The 17,215-nt window shown below is 36.8% G+C and overlaps 4 protein-coding genes and 1 long non-coding RNA gene across 5 annotated transcripts; 2 read left to right on the top strand and 3 right to left on the bottom strand.

The window, feature by feature from the left end:
• Positions 1-106: 106 nt before the first annotated feature.
• LOC121725951 (mediator of RNA polymerase II transcription subunit 6) lies at positions 107-2,604 on the bottom strand. Its single transcript, XM_042113152.1, has 5 exons — positions 2,251-2,604; positions 1,793-1,967; positions 837-939; positions 612-763; positions 107-513 (listed from the first exon to the last, which is right to left on the bottom strand). Exons 1-5 carry the CDS (start codon positions 2,448-2,450, stop codon positions 295-297), a joined length of 849 nt encoding a protein of 282 aa, XP_041969086.1. The 5' UTR covers positions 2,451-2,604; the 3' UTR covers positions 107-294.
• LOC121725952 lies at positions 107-5,806 on the bottom strand. Its single transcript, XR_006035465.1, has 3 exons — positions 5,726-5,806; positions 2,931-2,935; positions 107-172 (listed from the first exon to the last, which is right to left on the bottom strand). It is a non-coding gene; the product is annotated as an uncharacterized LOC121725952 (long non-coding RNA).
• On the top strand, positions 4,146-6,045 carry LOC121725949 (cysteine protease ATG4D). Its single transcript, XM_042113150.1, has one exon. It carries the CDS (start codon positions 4,282-4,284, stop codon positions 5,704-5,706), a length of 1,425 nt encoding a protein of 474 aa, XP_041969084.1. The 5' UTR covers positions 4,146-4,281; the 3' UTR covers positions 5,707-6,045.
• On the bottom strand, positions 6,008-8,299 carry LOC121725950 (protein farnesyltransferase subunit beta). Its single transcript, XM_042113151.1, has 5 exons — positions 8,239-8,299; positions 7,908-8,111; positions 7,010-7,823; positions 6,769-6,877; positions 6,008-6,429 (listed from the first exon to the last, which is right to left on the bottom strand). The coding sequence occupies exons 2-5, from the start codon at positions 7,992-7,994 to the stop codon at positions 6,222-6,224; spliced, it is 1,218 nt and encodes a 405-aa protein (XP_041969085.1). The 5' UTR covers positions 7,995-8,111; positions 8,239-8,299; the 3' UTR covers positions 6,008-6,221.
• Positions 8,300-9,791: 1,492 nt separating this feature from the next.
• LOC121726426 (U3 small nucleolar RNA-associated protein 25 homolog) lies at positions 9,792-15,238 on the top strand. The gene is made up of 8 exons (XM_042113794.1): positions 9,792-10,367; positions 10,574-11,185; positions 11,483-11,725; positions 12,009-12,283; positions 12,616-12,771; positions 13,395-13,590; positions 14,387-14,563; positions 15,056-15,238. The coding sequence occupies exons 1-8, from the start codon at positions 9,936-9,938 to the stop codon at positions 15,221-15,223; spliced, it is 2,259 nt and encodes a 752-aa protein (XP_041969728.1). The 5' UTR covers positions 9,792-9,935; the 3' UTR covers positions 15,224-15,238.
• Positions 15,239-17,215: the final 1,977 nt, after the last annotated feature.

Here is a 17,215-nt window from a genome sequence, read left to right as displayed (position 1 = left end):
GATAATTCACAATGCCGCATTTTTAGCAAATAGGAAAGCAATAATACTTAGCATGCTGTGACATCAAAATTAGCATGTTAATGAAATTAATAGAAAATAGCATTAATTCCCATTACTACTTCAATGGAGATTTTAATAATATCACCACAATATCTTGATTCTTATTTACATTCTAAAATTAACATTAGTATGTACATTTATGATTCTATATTGTACTGAAACTTATACAAAACTATTTTGATTTGCACAATGACCATAAAGCTAAGGAGTTGTATTTAAATAATATATATTTTTTTACATTCTTGGCTTCTTTTCTGGGGGTGGTTTCATGTTCTCCTGTTTGATCTCAGTTTTTATTTCCATATGGCCCGGCAGGTTGCCGTTGGACATATCTGAGGACACTGGATCCATGGGCTCCTGTTTAATAGTGATATTGTTCATGTTGCCTCCATCAGCTGGCTTGTCGGGAACCTTGTCACCTACGTTCTCTGTCTTAACAGTAACACCATTTGTCTGTAAGAAATATATCAAGTGTTTAATTAATATCACTGCATTGATAAACAATGTGATTTTATGATATAGTAGTATAATATAGTTTGCAATAATTTTACCTGATTTGTTTGCGTCAATGATGGCAGAGGAAATTGTCTGACTAATTCTGCCAAAAGCATGTCCACCCTGGTACGCTGGAACATTGTAGCGGGTTCTTCCTTGGGAGTATTTGTCACTTCTTTAGGGGCAGATGGACCCATGTTGTATGGACCTTAAAAAGTTAAAACATTTAATGTATTTATCTATTTATTTTGTTAAAATAATTGATTTTCATTAAAAATTACCTGTTTTACTTTTGAAATCCCACCAGTATCCTTTGCTAGGATGATATTTAGAGTAGGACATAGTTTCTTCAAATGAACATTGCAAATGATGGACTGCAGAGAGCTAAAATTTGTTTTTATTATTAATTATACTTAATTACTTCATATAGACATAGTGCAAGAATGAAATGAAAATAAAAGTCATAGAGAAAATTACAAGATAAATTAGTACAGTTTGTCAAAAAAGAGTAGACACAAACCAATACCGAACACAAATTTTAAATTACATAAAATATTGAAAAACTATTAAACCAAACATAAAATGTGCAAGAATGATAATATTTGAAGTGTACAAATGTTGTCAGTGAAAATATGAGGCGGAAAACCACCATTTGATACTGATTAGTGATTACGATTAAAAAATGTAGTTCAGCATCTACTCTTTTTTGAGAGACTATAAAATATCTTTATCATTATAAGATACTAGCTGTTGCCCGCGACTTCGTCCGCGTTAGCATAGTAGACCACGTCCCAAGTATTATTGTACAAAAATATTCAATATACAGAATTGACCTTCCTTATAATATTTAGATGTTCCGCGCGGCTTCACCCGCGTAATTTAGGAATTTCACGCAACTGTACATTTTTTCGCAAAAAATAGCCTATGTCCATTCACATGGTCTATTCGTCATGTTTGCCAAATAATATAAAAATTGCTCCAGTAGTTCTTAAGATAATAAGCAATTTCATATAATTTTCCCCGTTTTTTCCACATTTTCCTCTATTTCTTCACTCCTATTAGTCTTAGCGTGATAAAATATAGCCTATAGCCTTCTTCGATAAATGGGCTATCTAACACTAAAAGAATTTTTCTAATCGGACCAGTAGTTCCTGAGATTACCGCGTTCAAACAAACAAACAAACTCTTCCACTTTATAATATTAGTATAGATTTTGTGTACAATAAAAAGAACTCACCAGTCTGGAGTTTAGAACGCTTGCCAAGTCTGGAGCTTGATACACAATACCAGCAATAATGTAATAATCAGCCAGAGGTATTGTTTGCATGGGGCTGTGTCTATGTTGCTTCCTTATCACATACAAAATTGGCTCTTGAACATGCAACAAAATGTACTCCAGTCCAGTCATATTCCTAAAATAAAAATAGCAGTGAGGTAATATTTAACTATAAAATACTTTTATAAGGTTGTCTGCAACTTCATTTACATTTTAAAATAATAACAGTCATTCAACTATCCTTTCCCAGGGCTCTTTGATACCTAGGAATTCGATTGAATTTATTCAGCAAATTCTTTACAGCACTTTAAGCGTGAGGAGGTAGTGAATAACTTATGACAGCTACACTTTCGAATTATAATATTTTATATTGGTATGCTAGCAAAGGCTGAAAGACAAGTTTTCGAATTAATACTCACTGCAATTGATCCATACTAAGACGCTGCATTTTAACGACTTCATTGTTACATGTTCGATCGAAAAACGGGTTAGATCTTTCGGAGAAGTAGTCCATTATGTTGGATGGATTCAGGGAAGGAATCCAAGCAGAATCGTGCCAAGAAACTGTGAGTGGATTCTCCGCTGGCAATGGCAGGTGGTTTATTCTACCGGGCATCATCTTTAAAGGATACTTGATTTACCACTAACAAGGTATTTAATTACAAAATTATTTTATAAGAAAAAGTACATAGGTATTCACAACCTCAGAATTCACAACAATCACAAAAATATAATTTATAGTAATGAAGTGACGACTTGTACGACATGACAGGTATTATCAATTATGTGCACAGATTACTAGTATATTATGTGTACGACTGTACGAGGTACGAGTGTTCAGTGTTGACACTTGACAAATGTGAAATGACATATGACACTTGACATAAAATTGACAAAGACAATTAGGGTATGCGCGCACGGGCAACTTAGTTGCTCGACGATTTATTTGTCTCTTGATCAAGTCTAGGAGCTAGCTAGTATGAAAGTGCGCGCACGTAGCGATGCAACTCTGGGCAACTTTTTCAAGAGACAAGCCCGCGACGCAACTGTCTCTTTCCCTAGAAGCTTCTATTGGTAAAAAGTCGCGGCGTGAGTACACTCATTCTAAAGTAACGGAAAAAATTTTTGGGTATGCTCTCAATATCATAAACGTATGAAATTTCCCGAGAGTCAGCCGGTCGCTCCATAATGGATGCACCCAATATTCTATTTTTCGACGCTTTCTTCCGTTTTTTATTGCGAGTGCAACGACCACAGTCGTCTCGACTAAATCCACGCTGATAACTGTCTAGAAAAAACTGAAAAAAGTCGGGTTGCTGTCGCTCTCGTGCGCGCACCCCGGCGACATGGAGATTATTTTTTCGAAAGAGACAACTAAATCGCCGAGCAACTAAGTTGCCCGTGCGCGCATACCCTTAGGATACCCTAGCACATTTGCACGCATCAAGCGAAAGCACTGCTTTTGATAGCGCTCGATTGTGCGAAGCGGTGTTGTCGTTGAAACATTCAACGTTATGCATTATGATTTATGCCGCATAATGCGCTATGGTTCATTAATGGAAAACACCCGTTGTGTTTTTGTATTACGGTAGGTGCCTAATTGAGGGATCATAGATGAAGTATATACTATAGATGTAGTCTTAGCCCGTCATCGCGTGGCCATTTTGTGCTTATTTTCATACAAGTAGTGTGCGTTTATTTTCTTGAATATTTCTATTTGTCGATTATTTCGAAGCACATTATGATACAGGAAAGAAAGTCAATTAGTTCATGATATCGATTAACTACAGTTCAAGTGATGAGAATCAGTAAACACACGTAAAAAGCTATGCAATTTTATAGCCAAATTATTAATTGATGTGACATTTTTAGCACTAATGCCTTATATAGCACGAATAAGGGATGAATAAACTTATAAATTATCTTTTTAGCTTACAAAAATACCGATTGAAAAGCCCAAAAAAACGTCGTTCAAAACTTACGTATTTAATGTTAAATTCACGTGTTTGAGGCATTCTTTGACCATTCTTATGGTTTATTATTTAGCGGAACCACAAAACTCAACAATATCTCGCATAAATGTTCACTAAAAACCTTTATTAACACTTTAATTACATGAAATATGAAGACCGACCCCTTTGTTATGTCCTAGTAAGTAGGACATAACATTACACGCTTTTGACGCTTATACACCGATTTATGGCTCTCTCCTATAAATAGTATCTCAATGCTCGCCACTGGCCATGGTTAAATAGCCGAAGTGCCATAATAAGAAAAAAAAATGCGTTGACAGTTGACAGATATAGATTTTTCGCATTTCCTTGTTTCCTACTATTTTTATGAACTCATTCACAAAATGAATAATATAATTTATTATATTATGCAAAGGCATTGCACTTATACAAGATTGTGTTGAAACATTTATCTATTAAATAATTCTACAAGTTGTCATGAACGGGTCTAACAGTACCAATAGCATTTTCGGTCCTAAGTCTTTGGTGAAACTCACTGACGATGAACAAAACACAAGTACATTGCAGGTCTCGAGCATTGCAAAACCCGCAACGTCTCGAGATAATGCGCGCGACAGCACGGAAGACCTTTTGGACCTCAAGGGGAAGGTAGAATCGAGATTGATGTCTATGTGGAACAATGTGAAGTTCGGATGGACAGTGAAGATAAAGACGAGCTTCTCCAAAGAATCGCCAGTATGGCTCCTCGGTCGTTGCTACCATCGGAAACTGAGTCCTACGGGCTCACTAGAGTCTTCCACGGAAATGGGCACCGAGGCGACCGCTCACAATGCTGTGGATCACATTTACGGCGAAGGAATTGAAGGCTTCAAATCGGATTTTATTAGTAGAATATGGATGACTTACAGAAGAGAGTTTCCGATGATATCGGGCTCATCATTCACAACTGATTGTGGATGGGGATGTATGCTGCGCAGTGGCCAAATGATGCTAGCCCAGGCACTAGTGTGTCATTTTCTGGGTCGATCGTGGCGATGGTCACCAGACAAATCCATACAGAATGCTAGAGAATTTCAAGAAGACTGCCTTCACCGCATGATTATCAAATGGTTCGGTGATAAGTCATCCGTGAACAGCCCTCTGTCTATACATCAAATGGTGGGCTTGGGTGAAGCTTTAGGAAAGAAACCGGGAGATTGGTATGGACCCGCATCCGTCGCTCATTGTTTAAAGTCTGTAGTCGCCGCCGCCTCAAAAGAAAATTATGAGTTTGATAATTTAGAAGTTTATGTTGCTCAAGAATCAACAATATACATACAGGATGTGTACTCTCAGTGTCGATTGCCAGATAGCAGGTGGAAGTCTCTGATACTGCTAGTTCCTGTCAAGCTAGGCAATGATAAGTTTAATCCTATTTATGGTCCGTGTCTCACATCTCTCTTGACTCTGGATTATTGTATCGGGATAATTGGAGGGAGACCCAAGCATTCCTTATATTTTGTTGGTTATCAGGAGGACAGACTCATACATCTCGATCCCCACTACTGCCAAGAAATGGTGGATGTCTGGCAGCCCAACTTTTCCCTGCAAACATTTCACTGTCATTCACCAAGAAAGATGGTCATAACGAAGATGGATCCGTCATGCTGCATAGGGTTCTATATTGCAACACACCATGAATTTGAAACATTTGTAAATATTGTAAGTGCATTCCTCGTGCCGCAGGGAGTCACGGCCAACAACGAATACCCTATATTCACTTTACACAACGGATCTCGCTCCTCTGTGATGAATCCACCGAACATTAGATATTCCATATATGAGGCTGAACAGCACTGGATTGCTCCAAGCTTATTGGACAGTGATACAGATATTGAATCTGAAGAGTTTGTTCTAATTTAAATATCCAACTTTGTGACACTTTTACCTGCCACAATATAATATCAAAGATGTAAATGTATATAGTTTGAAACTAATAGAAAAATTTATATTTAAAAAATAACACTGTAGATTATCTTTATTTGCAATATCTTTGATAGTAATAATTGCAATAAAAATATAATTCATTTTATTGTTAGGTAACTTATCTGTATGACCAGAATAATAAAAAACTGTAAAATTCGATGTAACATGTGTTAGGTTGCTGTAACCTAATATGGGTTTTTATTATTTTTCTAGTAAGGTTCTTATTTAGTTATTTTTCAAAAGCTTTAAGCACTTTATTAGCTTTATACATAAAATTATTTAAGAAAAGCATTTAATATAATGTATAACTAAAGAAACTAATTTCATTACCCATCGCTCTAATAGAACTTGTTGCACGGGGTCTATCAGGACGTCAGGCAGGCAAGTAATATGAGACTAGAATAGAAAGAATAAGATACTGATGTTAAATATTTATTTTGAGAGTAATAAATTCATTTGTCGTCTTCTTCTGGAGGGGGATGCCTTATGAAGTAGTGCATGGCATTATATGCAAGATGAGGTCCGATGTTGTGAAGTGGATGGACACGGTTTAGCTCGTTTCGGGGAGAACCAACAATGAATGGATCACCAGCACAAGTGCCATGTTGTGCGATTGAGAGACCACTGAGAGTGTAGCAGGTGTGGTACAGATCATGAGGTCTGTAAAGAAAGATTCGAAATTTAGTTTGACCAGAGACCATATATTTATTACTCTATGGTTTAACAAAGCTTGAAGACATCAGGGTGTCACATGAAATTTGTGAATGAACCCTTAGTGTCTAAACACACCATGCCGAAGTTCCGCGGTGGAAGTTCGGCATGATTACGTCAGCAATGGAAACGTATACAATATAATGCGATGCGATTTGGCATGGTGTGTCATCAGTAATTTAAAATACATTGCAGACGGAATCATGCCGAACTGCCGCTGCGGAACTTCGGCATGGTGTGTTTAGACACTTAAAGTGTTAAAATGATAATGTGAACACAGTTACTTACTTTCCTGGTTTATCTATAAGGCCTCCTTGTGGTGACTGGCAACATATTATGATATATTCTTGTAAGGCACCTTGATTAAATAGGACTGTTTCCATCATTTCTTTACTATCTAAAAAGAGATTAAAATTTTTAAGTGACTTCATAACAAGAATTAATTTTTGACTGATTATAGGTATTCATATATTATTTTTTAAGCAAATGAAAATGAAGCAATAACTTTTTAGATACGGCCATAACAAACCTTTTGATAATATTGCACTTATAATAGGGAAGACTGCTCCTTGCCAAAAGGAGTAGCATCCATCGACTAGCTTGTTTGTCCGACCTTGGAATCCACCCTCCACACACATCTGACGGTTCACACTCCACCTCAGCAGTGCATCTAAGTCACAGAGTGGTGTTCTGTTCAACAGTGCCAGGGCTGCTATACCACAAAAAGTGTAGCCTCCGTGGGCTTCCATCCCAGGACAACCACCAAACCCACCCTCATAAGTCTGACAACTGACTACCCATTCAGCAGTCTTATCAAATAAGGAATCTGTGTAAGTGTTGGTCAACTTGGCTACACTCAAGGCACAGTAAACTCCTCTGATGTCCTGCTCTCCACCCTTGTGCAGGGAGAATGCTCCATCTGCACTTCTCAGTGACCACAGGAAATTTTGCAATGTGTTTCGGTTGATGGAGTCGTAAGCTTTATCAGTGCCAATAATGCACAATGCATTTATGGCTGCATAAGTGGCCCCGAGATGAGCGTGCTGCATCGGTCCCCCACCATACCCACCATCTTTGTGCTGACATTGTGCCAAGAAGTTGACAATGTTATCCAGTGTTTTCTTATCAGGGAGGTCTTTCATAGTCCAGAGGGCATTGAGATTCCAGTAGACTAACCAAGGTCTACTGGCTTCTAAGGACATGTAACTTTGAGGCAATTTTTCTATGTAGTTCCTTAAAAATTTTTGGTGTAAGCTCTTCTTTAGTTTCGGTAAGTCTGGATCAATGGATGCTTTCTGCTCAAATTGCTTATAATATCTCAGAATAGATTGTTCCACTTCGATCTGGAAGTAAAGCCGAGGTATTAAGCTACGAAATAATAGCAATGACAAAATATCAGGCTACATTGAGGAAAACTGTTAAGTTACTTGTTCGGTTGAAGTGTTGGTTTCGATGCCTTCCTCATCGAAAACTTTCGATGCAATATCGTCGTAGCATCGAATTTGGTTGTCCATGCTGAATGTTTAGTTTTAAAAATTAGAGCTATAAATCCTCAATATTGTCATCAAGTCTTCATCAGGCGAGAAGAAGCACGAGTAGGTATTAAAGTATTCGTTTCATTATGTACCTACCTGAAAAGCAAACAAATTCAAGTTTATTTTTGGGTTATGTATGATGTGTCCAGCTTTTTGACTGACTGGGACGGACAAAACATTCATTCTTACAAAACGTTTAATAACTTACTCACACTCTACTTACATGATTAGTTTAATAAATAAAACAAATTTAAACTATAAAGATAGGCCAAATTACCTAGTTTACCATTTCAAACGTCACTGTCGTCTGCACAGATTACAGGTGGGTGAAACTTTCGAACAAAAAAAATGGGTTCCAAATTTAAACGTAGCACCTAAACCAATTTGGATAATCTGTACAATTTTTAAGCAAGATCGACTGTGATTGGTTAATAAAGAAAGACGAAGAAGAAGTTTAAAACTCAAAGTTCGATTTTCAGTTAGTGAAAATTATTTTATAGCAACTCTTTCAAAAATTGTAAATTAGTGGATTAATTATTGAAAAACGAAAGGTAAGCCATTGTAAAATGTAAATATAACCGTAAATAAAAAAAAATAAAGCAAAACATAACTATGTCATACCGTGTTCTAATACAAAGTATGTCATAGTGATTATTTGCATATTATTTGTATAATAATTTCCAACTTAAACTATAATAATATGAAAAATATAGATAATTATTTCATGGAAAATATTATAATGTATCAGTATTTATGCAGTTAATTTCGAAAATGTTGAAATGTGTCTATTGATTTATTGTAGTAATTAATTGCACGTTAAGGTTATTAACTATAATAATTTACGTATGGAAATGTAGTAAATGAAAAACTTTTCATTAATTTCAGATTTTTAGGTCCCTGTACTAGTTTGCAACATTTTAGTCTGCAGGCAATGGTTGTTAAGGATATTTAAGGAGGAGGAGAAGGAAGGTATGGAATTATGAGAGGTGCGGCCACTAAGGGAAAATCCTCTGATTAAGTGAGGTGGTATACATGTCACAGTGTGACAAAACAAACTAATAATACTTATGTGTGTATGTAGAAAGATGCGCGTCCACTGGATCGGAATCGGAGCTTACGCAGCGGACGGATTTGTTGCCTAAACCTTGTGGATTAAATCTGTTTTATTGTTTTGTGTTTATTTAGCTATGTACAATAATTTTTATTGAAATAAAACATTTATTGAGCTCATTTTTTAAACATTTTTGGTATGTTTAGAGTGGAAGGTTTTGCACTTAAAAATTTTAACTTTAGTTTCAATTTAAAAAAATAATAAATGTTAATTTTTTTTCTTCTAAGTCCGACCCATAGATTTAATATATATATTAAGCTATGGGTCGGTCTTAATATATATATTAAGTCTATGGTCCGACCTCTTGTTACGTAGTATATGACATTCTCTTTGCAGATTACTAGTATATATTTGTCATGGAATTAATATGTACTACGTACAACTGTACGTAGTACATATTAATTCCATGTTATTTGTAGAGTCGTCAAAAAGTTTAGATTTTTTTTTACCCAAAATTTTTGAAGCAACGACCAACGAGATATATTAAATAGTAAAGACCATAGCTGTAGCATAGTCATGTATTCAGTATAATGTCTGATGCCATAAGCTAGGTACTTATAAAAAAGTATAGTGTCAAATAGTTAAAGTGTCAAATGTCAAACTCATGTGGTCGCTCTTATTCATGTCTTAATCTATGTGGTCGCTTATCAAAATAAATAAAAACATTCAGTTTTCCTTCTAAAGTTTATTAATTTATTGTAAATTGAACCTACATACTTAAACACGAAGTAGTTCAGAAATAAACCTTCTATTTTCTTACAACGTTGGTACTCATAAATTTGTAAAAGTTGCAAAAATCGCATACCAACATGGGCAAAGGAAAACGCTATTTGGGCAAGAAAAGAAAAGGTAATTTCAAGGGAAAGGTCAAGAAAAACAAAAAACCTCATAAAGACCATGAGACCGTCAATAAGAAAGCTTTGTTCAATCGATACAAAGATAAACAAAAAGTGGAGGAAGAACTAATAAAGAAGAAGCAAATGGAGGAACGTTTTTTGAAGCAAAACGTTGCTTACTCCGACAGTGAATCAGAAGAGGACACCTATGAGCAGCTGGTTTCTTGTTTTAAGGACCCGAAAAAGTCGAGGAAAGTAATAGAAAGCGATGACGAAGAGTCTGACAGTGATGTGGATATGAATGAGGTTAGGAAAGACGATGAAGCGACAGGGGCTCAAGAGGAAAACGCAGATAACAAAAATCTAGATAGTCCTAGTGAGGACATGGAAGATGAGCAAATTATGGTAACTTTTTATTTGTATCATATTTGTTGTAGCTTTCAAACCTTCAGCCACCAAAATTATAAGGAAAACTCTTACAACTTTACCCTCTGTCTGTAGCTGACCTTATCTTACATTTAAAAGATATTCCACTTCCACACTTAATTTAACGATTAGAGCACCACCAATGCCTAGTCTTCCATATTTTAAAATTCAATATTACTATACAGGTGCCAAATGAAGAGGATGCAGAGAATGATGTTGACGCGGAAGATGATCCATTCACAAAACATTTCCAGTATGACCTGGGAGATGACCTCCTAGTTTCCCTCACAAACACTCCACCCACGGAAAAGGAAACTACTAAGTCGTGGCCCACATTGGGAAAGTTAACTGTAACCATCCCCCAACCAATTCAAACCTCAAGGAAAACAAAACCAAAAGTATCACTACTGGAAGAAAAAATATATGCACCTGTAGCTACTGTTCCTAACTTAATACACCAGGTAGATTTTAACACCCTCCATATAAAGTCCCAAATTCAGGGAAACATTGTTCTAGCAAATAAGAAAAACCTGGTGAAGTGTGATTTGGAACTGGACGCAATATTTACACCTCTACAGAAAGAATTATTTTCTGTCATCAATAACTACCAAGATCTATACTACCCGGAGAGGACATTTTCCAATGTGGAGGAGATCCGCTACACATACTGTTTGCATGTAGTAAACCACATGCTCAAAACTAGAACTAAGATCATACACCACAATGCCAAACTAGCTAAGAAGTCAAATGCACACTTATCAGAGGAGTACAGAGATCAAGGATTAGTTAGACCTAAGGTAGGTATTACGATTTGTCAAAAACAAAATCTTGTATTCTTATTGATATGACTAGCTTTTATTTCATGAATACACACTTAATTTTTTGCCTTAATAATATTAGAGTAATGAATAATGATAATGATACAAAAGAATACTGCATGAGACATTCAGATATTTAATTTTTTTTTACAACTCTTATCAAATTATACATTTTTTTAAATTATTCAGTCTCATTTAGCTTCACTTGTGGTGTAGACAGATTAATAAATCTTATGATGAAGCCAAGCAGATGCAATAACACATGATGTTTTTCAGGTATTAATAATGGTTCCATTCAAGGATGCAGCATACAGAGTTGTGAAGACCATAATAGATTTAGTTGTGCCGAAAGAATCTGGCCAAGTTGTGAATAAGAACAGGTTTGAAGAGGATTTCACGGGAGGTGAATTAATAATGCCCAGCAAGAACCCTAAACCTGAGGACTATGAGCTGCTGTTCAGTGGCAACACAGATGATACATTTAGACTTGGCATGACATTAACTAAGAAGACATTAAAGGTAAGGTTGAAGAAATACATAATATGTAGTTATCATAATTTTCCTTATTGGGTTGGCACCAAGTTTTTACAAGACCATGTTATTCCATTATTTGTCAGTCCATTTCTATAACAAGTAATTTTGTATTTCAAAATAATTTAGGAACAGTTTAAAATATTAGAGAGACATACTATAGTTGAATGTTTAGCATTAATGGACTCTGTTCCACATAAGCTATATTTATTTAATTAATTCAACATATAAATCATTTACAACTGTAATCACTATTTTGTCCTACTTCTAGTTGTACACAGATTTCTACTCATCAGACATATTGATAGCGTCTCCTCTGGGTTTACGAATGATAGTCGGAGCGGAGGGCGAGGAGGACCGGGACTACGACTTCCTAGCGTCCATCGAGGTGCTGGTGCTGGACCAGGCGGATGTGTTCCTCATGCAGAACTGGGACCACCTGCTACATGTGCTAGACCACCTCCACCTCCAGCCGCGAAAGACGCACGGCACGGACTTCTCGCGCGTCCGCTCGTGGGCTGTGAATGGATGGTCTAAATATTATAGGTAATGACCACTTTTTTTGAATTACTTATGTTTGTGTTCTGAGGTCGTAAATAGTAAATTATGGATATCTATTACTATAAATGCCATAGTGAGTCTTAGAATGTCCGTGAGTTCCCCTAACATTATAATTTGTAATAACTTTGAACTTTCACTGGGGCAGACAACAGACATGACGTGGCAGTGTACCATAAATCATGAGTCGTGCTGTGACAGTGTGGTATCTCAAATGTTGCTTCCAATGCTTATCTCCATTCCAGCAATGCATCGCGCCGAAGCAATTACTCGCTCTTATGTGTGACCGATTTCAAGAATACATTCGAAAATACTTCCAGACAAACGCTGCTATTCTCTTCTGTGTCCCTGCCGGAGCTGCGGTCAGTGTTGAGTCGCAAGTGTCACAACTACGCGGGCCGGGCGGTGGCGGGAGGAGTGCCCGACGCCGGCGCCATACAGCATGTGCTGGTGCAGGTGCCGCAGCTGTTCCACAGGTATGTTGAATCTGAGTAATGACTGTTATTGTTGTTCTGTTGTCTATTCAAGTTTTGTAGTAACCTGTTTTTTATTTTTATTTTATTACAATAATTAGGGTTACACAACAACAAAGTTATGCATGCAGTCATGAGTGGGATTGGGTCATGAGTCAATTTCGACAAAGACTACATTTTCTCGCAAAAAAAAAAGTATTCTTTGTGTATTGGTTTAATAATATATCTTTGATTAATTCGGTTTTGTAGTTTCGCAGTATATTCGATGCAAGCAAACAATAATCATGCATTTTAAAATGAAGTATGGATGTAGAAGTGTCTCAGGGCCGCACTGAAAGTGCTCGCCTCGCCGCTGCTATTCCTGTGTGGCGCGACTCTAAATCTATAACTTCTTTAAGCTTAAACAGCTAAACCAATTTAAATCAAATTTAGAATCGAAATGCTTGTGGAAGCTCTTAAAAGGACTTATGTTTTTACACCGGGAAAAATGTATTTACTATTTTCTGCACGAGGAACTAATTTCAATTTCAAAATCGAGGAAATTCAAAACGGTACCATCGAAATGGCAGTCATCTAATATCACAATAAAAGGGAAACAATTAAATAGTAACTATTTAAAATTGCAGATTCAACGCGACCGACCCTCTGCAGGCCGTGGAGGCGCGTTTCGAGTACTTCATCAAGGAGGTGCTGCCCAAGCAGCGCGACCCGCTGATGTCGCACACACTCGTCTACGTGCCCAGCTACTTCGACTACGTGCGCCTGCGCAACTACTTCAAGAAGGAGGATGTCAGCTTCGTGCAGATATGCGAGTACTCTAAGGTAGCGTTTTGCAACTGGACTCTATCTTAACTGGAAACTTTGTTCCGACGCTCGGGAAATACGACCGTTGCCGAAAAATTACGAAAATTTCTATGCGCATTATCACTTTGGGAGCACTGCAATGCAAATTCATAAAGTTTTAACGCGCAAATCTAAGATTCATTAACTATCAGTTATTTAAAATTATTTCAAGTATAAGTGCAAAAATTTTGCTGTCCGTTTGTCTTTCTCTCTTTTCGATTTAACGGCTGAACCGATTTAGATGAAATTTGGTATGGAGGCACATTGAGAGACAGGACACAATGTGATAGTTTCTCTTACGGAGATGTACAGTTCCTGAATTTCATTTCCTATTCACGAATTTCGGCTCAATGGAGTTGCGGGCGTCATTTGTACATTGATAAAGTCATCATGAACATGAATTTTAATGGAACCCTTATGGATTTGTCATGTCAGTATAATATAATAATATCTATGGACGCTTCACACCACGTCAGTCTGGCCCCGAGCTAAGTACCTGAAGGACTTGTGTTACAGGTACCAGACAACGGAAATATATTTAATATTTTCATACTATACATATATTTAAGATTTTTATTATATTATACACATATTTAATACGCATCCATGACCCAGGAACATTGAAAACTCTTTGTTCCGTTGGCGGGAATCGAACCCGCGACCCCCAGCATGAGCGCTGACAACGCGCTGAATTCTGAAAAACTGAGCCACAGAGGTCGTCGTATGTGTGTCGCGTGGTGGACAAAAAAGTGGCTGACTTTTTTTGTAATTCCAGGACGCCAAGATAGCCCGCGCTCGTGACATGTTCTTCCACACGGAGGCCCACTTTCTGCTGTACTCGGAGCGCGTGCACTTCTTCCGCCGGCTGCGGGTGAAGGGCATCAGGCACATCATCTTCTACCAGCCCCCCACCTACCCGCACTTCTACTCCGAGATGTGCAATTTGATGCAGGTTTGTGGCTATAATTATTGTGTGTTGCCTAATATCGTTATTGTTTTCAATTATACAGGTGTACCAAAACTAAGTGATGATACAGTAGGGTATGTATGTGTTCCTTATGTAGAGTTCAGTGTGAAAGTGGCAGCGCTGACAAAGCAATTGTTTTTCTGATTTGTATGGCAAAGCTGAGGTCATGAGTCCCATGCAATAGTTACAAAAAAAATTGATCTTTCATTTACTTTAACACTGAACTCTATATAATATATGGAACACTGGCAACTAAAAATGCTGTGTTCAAGTTTGGTCAGGACGATTAAGGCTGTATATATCTATTGGTAGACGCAGTTGGAGTGATACAAAAATGCCTCCTGCGTACCTAGCTTGATATTACTGTCATTGACAACGAATTCGGTGTAGGAGCTATTATTATATTTTTAGTAAATTTATCGCTACTGTCTGTCTAGCAATGTGATAAGTCATAAAAACCAAAAATTTCTGTTTCAGGAAACCAATCAAAACAAATACGGTGGGAGTGAATGCAACATGACTGTAAGTATATTGTACTGTAAATATGACATGCAGCGTGCGGCCGCCATCTTAGGTGCGTCGCGGCTCGCCAAGATGGCCGCCTCTGATAAGTCCGTGCACATGTACGTCACGGGTGATAAATAAATATATTGTAAATATATAAATCAAGGTTTTTATTTAAATTATAAGTTATTTAATCCTATTTCGTAACTTTTCTTTTGACCTGTAAAATTTTATTTATCTAATGAAAAATGTATAAAATATAAAGAAGTCTAAAGCTTAGGCCAAACCTACGCGAACTGGCGTCTGCGAAGCGGAGCGTCAAGTTGTCAAATGTGTGTGTTTGTATACAAAAAACACATTTGACAACTTGACGCTTTAACCTTTACATCCTTACTAATTGAAGTATATACGCAGGTAATAACTAGAGAGGTTTCTTTGTTTTAGTCTGGACTCTGGCATGTTGGAAATGTGAAACATAGACAGTGTATCTTGAGTCAAATGCCTTTTGGAGCTTTTAGGTTTCGTAAAGAGTTATTTAGGTTCGAAGTAAAACACAGTTTAACTTATCGTATTTATTTTCTTTTATAAAATTGACTACAATAGTATACATTAATTTATTTATCTAGTCTGACATTCGTTCCTACTAACGTAAAATTAGTTAAGAGGAAGTGTCGCTTGGTGTTGCATAGAATCTGCGTCATGCGTGAGTTAAACCTTCTTGCTATAGATACCGTTCAAATATATCAGCGTGTATCTAAGATGTTCCTTTTTGTCCCCTCTGTTTGGCAGTTTTCGATTATTCGTGCCCTCTAGAGCTCGCTCAATTAACACAATATGAGGTGACTCCGGACTCGCTCCTGTATAACAGTTGCTTAGACCTGGGTCATGGGTCGCTTATTAATCTGTTATGTCTTTCGTAGAAAGAAAACCTCTCTATGTGCTGGTTGCAGACGGAATCGAATAAAATTTTCAATATACTTTTTGCCACAAGACAGCTCTGTGAGCCACGAGTTTAAACCCTCCAAAAATTTTTGGTTAATGAGGTAACCCAAGGTTGAGTCCCACTCATTCAGTTTATGAAATACAAATTTAAGCTCTCGAGATACAAATTTCACCTCATGCTTGAAGGGACAAATGGAAACATAAAATTGAACATTATTTAATTTAATTATACTTATCAATCTCTTTCTAAATTGATATCTTACATTTACATAAATATAATTTAATTCTGTTTAACAATAACTATTAGGCAAATAACGGGTCAAGTCCGATCCGGTGGATAATAATTAAAATAAAACTTTTAATAAAGGCCTCGAACCACCCGAGCGAACCGACCTATATTATATCTTGACAATATTAATGATTTTCAGCTTGCTAGTTTGTATAATTGAAATCAAACCCTGTGCACAATACTTAAGGTTTGTTTTTGTGTAACATATTATACTAATATACATGCATTTCATGTCTTGCAACCGAGTATGCATAATATATTGTGGGTTTGTAGTGAGTGGGCGCCAGAAGTTACCTCCATAATATCTAGTACTAAGGACTCTATCAGTACCATAAAGTTAATATACCTAGCGGAATAGAGAAACAAAGGCCTGAGCAAGCGAGATGTCACTATCAGTAACACTGCGTGGTAAAAAGAAACGTGTGACACATGACAGCAGCACTCGTTTTTCGACGTCCAGTCGGCACGTGCCGCACGTTGACAATTTAATCACATAGAAATCATGTTCAATCATGCTTGTGTAAGTGTATACGTACACATATTTTTACACACAGATAAAACCAATTTCGATTTCGTTTGACAGCTCGAGATTGTTGCTCTATTCCGCTAGGTATATTAACTTTATGATCAGTACTCGATTAAACTTGAAACTAGAACAACTATTTTGCGTTAGACTAATAAGAAAAACTTTTTATGAGTTACCGCCTTAGTTCAGACGTAAGACGATAGTTTGGTCCTTGTCTGTTAAGACACTTTTCTATCTGACTGTATAGCTCTTCTGTATACAAAATGCAGATCTTATTATTAGAAAGAGGCTAGATTCTAAGTATTATATGGCCAGCGGTTTAGAAAAAAGTATTAGGTATACTGACAGTGATTTTCTTCTCATTTTTAGGGTTCCG

The sequence above is a fragment of the Aricia agestis genome, chromosome 4, assembly GCF_905147365.1.
Source record: "Aricia agestis chromosome 4, ilAriAges1.1, whole genome shotgun sequence".
Lineage (NCBI taxonomy): Eukaryota > Metazoa > Arthropoda > Insecta > Lepidoptera > Lycaenidae > Aricia > Aricia agestis.
Note: the sequence above shows the minus strand (reverse complement) of the source record. Positions and strands in the feature narration are given on the sequence as shown.

Bases quoted from the DNA above. Each gene is read 5' to 3' on its own strand.
- LOC121725951 (XM_042113152.1), bottom strand. From the start codon at position 2,450: ATGATGCCCGGTAGAATAAACCACCTGCCATTGCCAGCGGAGAATCCA. The intron at 1,968-2,250 runs GTGAGTATTAAT...TTTTTATTTTAG, and splicing joins CTTAGTATGGATCAATTGCA to GAATATGACTGGACTGGAGT. The intron at 514-611 runs GTAAAATTATTG...TATTTCTTACAG, and splicing joins CATTGACGCAAACAAATCAG to ACAAATGGTGTTACTGTTAA.
- LOC121726426 (XM_042113794.1), top strand. From the start codon at position 9,936: ATGGGCAAAGGAAAACGCTATTTGGGCAAGAAAAGAAAAGGTAATTTC. The intron at 12,284-12,615 runs GTAATGACCACT...AAATACTTCCAG, and splicing joins GGATGGTCTAAATATTATAG to ACAAACGCTGCTATTCTCTT. The intron at 13,591-14,386 runs GTAGCGTTTTGC...TTGTAATTCCAG, and splicing joins AGATATGCGAGTACTCTAAG to GACGCCAAGATAGCCCGCGC.
- LOC121725950 (XM_042113151.1), bottom strand. From the start codon at position 7,994: ATGGACAACCAAATTCGATGCTACGACGATATTGCATCGAAAGTTTTC. The intron at 7,824-7,907 runs GTAACTTAACAG...CTTTACTTCCAG, and splicing joins CCAACACTTCAACCGAACAA to ATCGAAGTGGAACAATCTAT. The intron at 6,878-7,009 runs GTTTGTTATGGC...ATCTCTTTTTAG, and splicing joins AAGTGCAATATTATCAAAAG to ATAGTAAAGAAATGATGGAA.
- LOC121725949 (XM_042113150.1), top strand. From the start codon at position 4,282: ATGAACGGGTCTAACAGTACCAATAGCATTTTCGGTCCTAAGTCTTTG.